The 5,733-nt window shown below is 47.7% G+C and overlaps 1 protein-coding gene across 1 annotated transcript in view; it reads right to left on the bottom strand.

The window, feature by feature from the left end:
• Positions 1-459: 459 nt before the first annotated feature.
• Positions 460-5,733, bottom strand: part of RAB40C (RAB40C, member RAS oncogene family) — a 61,954-nt gene continuing 56,680 nt past the window's right edge. Inside the window, exon 6 of the mRNA XM_006035401.3 lies at positions 460-3,824. Coding sequence (XP_006035463.1) covers positions 3,544-3,824 — 281 coding nt within the window. The 3' untranslated portion in view covers positions 460-3,543. The remainder of the gene's footprint in view (positions 3,825-5,733) is intronic.

The following is a 5,733-nucleotide window of genomic DNA, read 5'->3' as shown; positions in this document are numbered from 1 at the left end:
TTGAACTAAAGTTAATTCGATAACCCTTCGTTCAAAGTGCCCTGCCATCATTTTTTAGCGTGGGGTATGCTGATACACATGACACTGGCACTTTTTATTAAAAACACTCACTAATTAAAGAGCCCCCCCATAGCCCTCTGTGTAACAATATCTCTGGTGACCAGCAACTGGTGCATGCAAGTTTTATGCCACTTATAATGGATAGGAATCATGGCTTTACTGAGGGCATGCACAGCTGCAGACAAGTGTTATCAAGAGCTGAGCTCATTACAAGTAGATCTAGCAATGTTTTTCTTAAAGTCTTGGCACCTGGAGTCAAGGGATTATGTAAGAAGCTGAAGGCCCTTCAAAACAAGTTTCTAGTGTCAGAGGTTGTAGAGAGGAAAAACAAAATGTGAAAACACAGACCCCCAAACTAAAAAGACAAAAGAAGTCAAGTTTTAAATAAGAACAATTCCTTTTTTAAATTCATGTGATTTTCCACATCCTGCTTGGTAGCTTAAAACCAAACAAAAACAAGCTTTAATTTATATAAAACAAAACATGTATAACAATTGAACAACACTGACTGTACAAAGGAATTAAAAAAGGGGGGGGACAACAGTCCAAAAGAATACAGGAAGAATGGTACAACTGTTAGACAGCAGCTACAGACTAGTGTTGATATCAAATCCCCAAACCATGTACTTTTAAAATTAAAAGTAAAAAAGATGAATTCATCTTTGATCAGCAGATATTCCAGAGAAGTGATTTTTTCCACATTCATTCTGGACAAAATTTGCTGAAATGTTACAAGAATAAAAGTTAACTGTGGTAGAAGAGATGGGAGTTTTCAGTCTTTTTAACAAGAACCAAGCACAGGTAGTTAAAGTGTTTCTAAACATGCAGCATCTTCTCTTTTGCACCATGAAATCCTCATCTCCTCCCCACCACCGGAGCATGTACCAGACAGGAGAGAGTAAACAGGCAATTTGCAGCTTGGAAGCGGGAACTACAATTCATTGTCTAAAGGAAACAACATTCATTCAAGAGCAGTTTTCAAAAGAGGTTTTTCTACAGTTTCTCCCCGCCAACTGATGGATGGTGGTTTGGGCTGCTTCACATCACCTGTTGGCCATATATCTCCAGATTGCCAGTCAGTGATTGTCTTCTGCTCCGGGATAAGTGATTTTGAACAGGTGGTGGTTGTTCTACAGACAGGTTCTAGAAATCCCCTGGCCTCTATACCGGGAAAGGATTTCCCCTTGCCCTTGGCTTATTCTCTCCTCTCATTTGAGCCAGGCAATAAAACATGCCATTGATGATCTGGGAAACCTAAACACAGGGGCATGGGCTTAGGGTTTGGAGACTCCTTCATTTACAGGCCCTCTCAGAGAAGGGAAGAAAAAGGCACAGGAGGAAGGTTTGCTATGGGAAAGGGCTGTGCTAGCCAAGTCCCCACTGCTGCCTGCCTTTTAGTTGCTGCTTCCATGAAGCGGGCATTCAGCCATGCGAGAAGTGCAGTAGCTTCATCCTGCCCATATGGCTGTTTGAGATGCCAGAACAAGCCTGTCCTTGGGTAAGGAGAAAGGTAGTTAGTGCTCTATTGTTTTGGAGCGGATACAGGCCAGGGTGAGAGGGAGGTGCAATAATGGTAGAGCAGAAACAGAAGAGTTCATCCAGCCAGATGGTCCGAAGTCATTTCAGACTGCATGTGCTCGTGGCTTACAAGAGCTTGCTGCCACAGCTTGGTCCAGTCAACTCCTACTACGTTGCAGTTGGCCTCCACAGTCCTCTTTAGTGAGGGGTGGGTGGGCACTAGAACTAGTTTTCACAAGGGCTTCAGGCACAAGATGTCACAGCCAGAGGATCCAGCCAGGAAAGCTACTGCCATAGCATTACATGGGATATCTGCCATACTATGCATCTCTTTCAAAATATGTGTTCTCTTAGAAACCACAAAAACTGTGTGGAAATAGAACAGGCTCCAGCAGCAACTGAAGCAGTAACTAAGACTGTCTATGGGCAGAGCTGAACAGCTTTCCCTTATGCAGGCAAACTCCAAGTTAGCAAGGCTTAAAGGAGTTACTAGTGCCCCAGTCCTCATCACTTCACTCTCCAGCATAAGCAACCACCTCTTCCCCATCTAGAAAAGAAACAGCAGGCAGTGGTAGGAGATGAGAGACATGTTCTTTGCAAAAGGTGGAGGAGGTATACTTTAGGGGGGAGGAAATGACCCAGAATTCAGGGCCTGCTCAAGATCCCCGTTTCTTTGGGTGCTAATCTTAGTTTAGGAGCAGGTGAATAAACCTAGATAGCAAGATGAAGGGGGATAAAGCAGATCTGAGAGGGGGGCGCTGGGATGGTGCTGTAGCACAGTAGGTCAGCCATGCACCCCTCCTCAGGCCCAACAGCAAGTGCCTTTTACCTTTACATTCCCTTGCTTCTTGATGCTTGTCCTGACCAAACCCATGTGCTGGAAGATGCTGCCTGTTGTGGGGAAGTCACCCTGGTACCAGCCAACTTTGGAGGTCTCCAGTACTAGCCATGACCAAAGCTTTGCCTTGAGGCTCCAACATAAGAGCTGCACTCTTTTCTGCTAATGGAAGATGACTAGTCAGACTCCCTGGTCTATCCCTCTCCAGTTAACTCCCCACTAACCTCAGCTACTCATGATCATTAAATCAGGAGAGTCTGGGAAGATGGCCACTGGGTACAAACTGCTCTTTTCTTTTGCATACATAGTATTGAAAAAAAAGTGGAACAAGTCTGCGTGGTTCTTTATACAGTCTCTTAAAGTGTTTGTATATTTTCACCTTAAAATTTGCAGATCTGTCCCCGCCCCCCCTTCCCACTTAGCTAACGCACTGGACCAGCAGTTCAGTGCTTCTATTTACATGGCTGCATAAAATTTTTCCCTGACTGCATCTTGGAAAAAAAACCCTTAAAAAAAAAGAATTGAGATATATATATATATTTATATAATATTTATATAAATAAGTGAAAAGGGCAAGCAGACTGCCTCCTTTGGATTCCCAGTCAGCTAATTTTTGCCTCTTTTGGCAATGGCAAGCCAATGTCATGGCAGAACTTACAATTGTGCCCTGACCCCATTTACTCTAAAAAGAACTGTCCAATATTCACTATAGCACCAGCAATCCGTTGGGAGTCCAAGAGTTAAAGTTGCAGCATAGACTCTCCCTTGCCTACCCCCTAAGCCTCTTGATCTCCCGTTAAATCTATTCCTCAGCCAAAACAGGCTGGGCTCATCCCTCCCCCAGCCCAGCAGCTGCTGAGTTTGCCACCAAGACCAAGAGGAAAAGCCCAAAGCGTTCTGAAGATTCCCTTGGCAGAGTCCTCTCCTTCCAGCGACGCTGGATCCAGCTGATGTGATGCTTGGGGTGTTGGGCCCAACACGAGCGCGTTCCCAGCACTCTGTGTGCCATTTGAAAAATGCCCAAGGAACGTCCAAAAGGATCTGATGGAGAAGGGCTACATGTGCAAACATCTGTACATCAGTGGGGCGGTGTGGATGTGTTTGGAGCTGACAGCCTCTCTGCCTCGCTAAGAGATCTTGCAGTTGTTGCGTGAGCAGTTCTGTGGGGGGCTTTGTGGTGGACGGATGGATTTGGATCTCTTCAAGCTGTTCCCTTTGCTGCTACTCCCACCCCCACTGCTGGCCAAGGAATACGACCGCCCGTGCATCATCACTGCATTCATCCCATTGGCCATGGAGAAAGATTTCAGGTGACTTTTGATGGTGACAGGCAGCGGCAGCTTGTCGATGAGGTGGACTGGAGTGCAGGAGACGATTGCACGGCAGCAGAGGTCCTGCAAGCTGAACACTGCCGGGAGAGAAAGTTTACCATGGTGAAGCAGCAAACATCAAGGGATGTACCCACAGAGAAGCTCCTCCTTGCAGCTGCTCCCCATCATGCTCAACTCTTGTTTCTTACAGGTGGGAGAAACTAGTAATGGCCAGAAAGCAGGTCTCATTAAACAAGGACCTCCCAGATGATAGTCCCAACCCTTAATACTTGATGCTCTGCATCCTTCGCAAGCTCATCTAGGGCGCTATGAAGCTTCACTGTCAGTGCCTAACAAGAGGGCCTTTGCCATCAGGCTGCATATGCCCTCCAGCCAAATGCTCCCCCTCACCTCCATACCAGGAGGCCACAAAGGCCATATTCAGTGTAAAAGTAGGCAACAGGCTTGGAAGGCAGAGCCCATTCTCTTTTGGGGCCTGTTTAAATTTGCATCAGTTTAGGGGCAGGTGCTCCTGAACTCTGACCCCACAGGTGGGGGGCTCAGCCTGGGGCAGCTGCTCTCAACTTGCTTGGTGTGGTACAGTGGCAGCAGTGGCTTATTACAGTGGGCAGGCAGGACAGCTACTTGGTACACTGCATCATGCCCAGTCCTGTATGGGCCTGGCTGCCAGTGGCCACAGTACCAGAACTACACATTGGCAACAGGAGGCCAGGCAGGGGAGGGTGGTGAAGGAGTCTGCACACTGTGTGGCCCAACCCAGCTGCAGCAGAGTGGAACAGCAAGGGGTGCAGCCCTCCCTCAAGCTCCTGGCAGCAGCTGGCACACCAGATAGTATCAACTGGCATCTCCCTGGTACACCCTCCCCACCTCAAACTCACCAAAATTCCTTAAGTGGCCCTCCAGCCCAAATAATTGCCCACCCTTGGTGTAACTGCTCACTCACACAACTGTGTTGTGAGCACAATAGTTAGTAAGCTACTTCCTTATAGGTGGCCACATGGGGGCACACTCCCATCTTTGGTCTGGGCAAGGATTCAGGCAGCAAAGCCACTAAGCCATTCTGTGCATGGGGCGGAAGACACTGACAGCAGTTGTATGTCCTGCCCCTGGACAGTGGTCAGCAGGGATCTGCAGTGTGCAAATGACTTCAACTTTAAACAAACATCAGCAGCGGTTCTGTAGGGCAGCAGAACTAGCAGCCTAGCTCCGACCCAAGTCAGGTGTGTGCTGTTGGCTCTCCACCCCAGGAAAAACACTTTCCACATAAAACTAGGTATCCCACTGTGTGTAGGTGCACTGCCTTGCACCTCTTATGTAACCTGGGATTTGAATCCTAAATTACACTAGATTCTGCAAACCCTCCTCCTGCCCCTTCTTCCAGCAGCTACACTGATCCCATGGAAATTGTGAATTGGCCTCACTGTAGGCAAAGCAAGCAACTCAGTGCTCTTTGTCCCCAGAAGGCCTAAATTCAGCCTGACCCACCACGTGAACACATGCAACCCACTATGACAGACCAAGCGTAACTGCTGGTATTATGCATACCATGTTGATGTGTATCGGACAGGGCATCTCTGGTGCTAGCCACACACCCCCTCCTCCCCCAAGCACATGCACTCCCACTCAGGGATGGATTACCCAAGCCTGATTCAGGTCTGAACTAGAACTTCAGCGTGACATCAGACTCAGTGTAAGCTCAGCAAGCTACCTCAACTCCATGCACTCAATGGCTACAGTGCATTACAGAATTCACTTTGATTAGTGAATGGCTAGATACCAGGGGCTGAATCTGGTCTCCTGGACTATTTCCAGATCTGACACTAACCCACTACATGACCTAGGGTGCACTATGTGCTGCCTGTCTCCGTTTTCCCTACCTGCGAGGCAGGACACCATGTTTCCCCGAGGTCACAGTGGTGGGTAGGGAGTGAGGCACTTGAGCACAGTAAGAAAGTTTCACAATAACCTTCACAAACATATGCATCT

Source organism: Alligator sinensis, unplaced genomic scaffold, assembly GCF_000455745.1.
Source record: "Alligator sinensis unplaced genomic scaffold, ASM45574v1 scaffold449_2, whole genome shotgun sequence".
Taxonomy (NCBI): Eukaryota; Metazoa; Chordata; order Crocodylia; family Alligatoridae; genus Alligator; species Alligator sinensis.
This window is presented reverse-complemented; position numbering and strand designations above follow the sequence as displayed.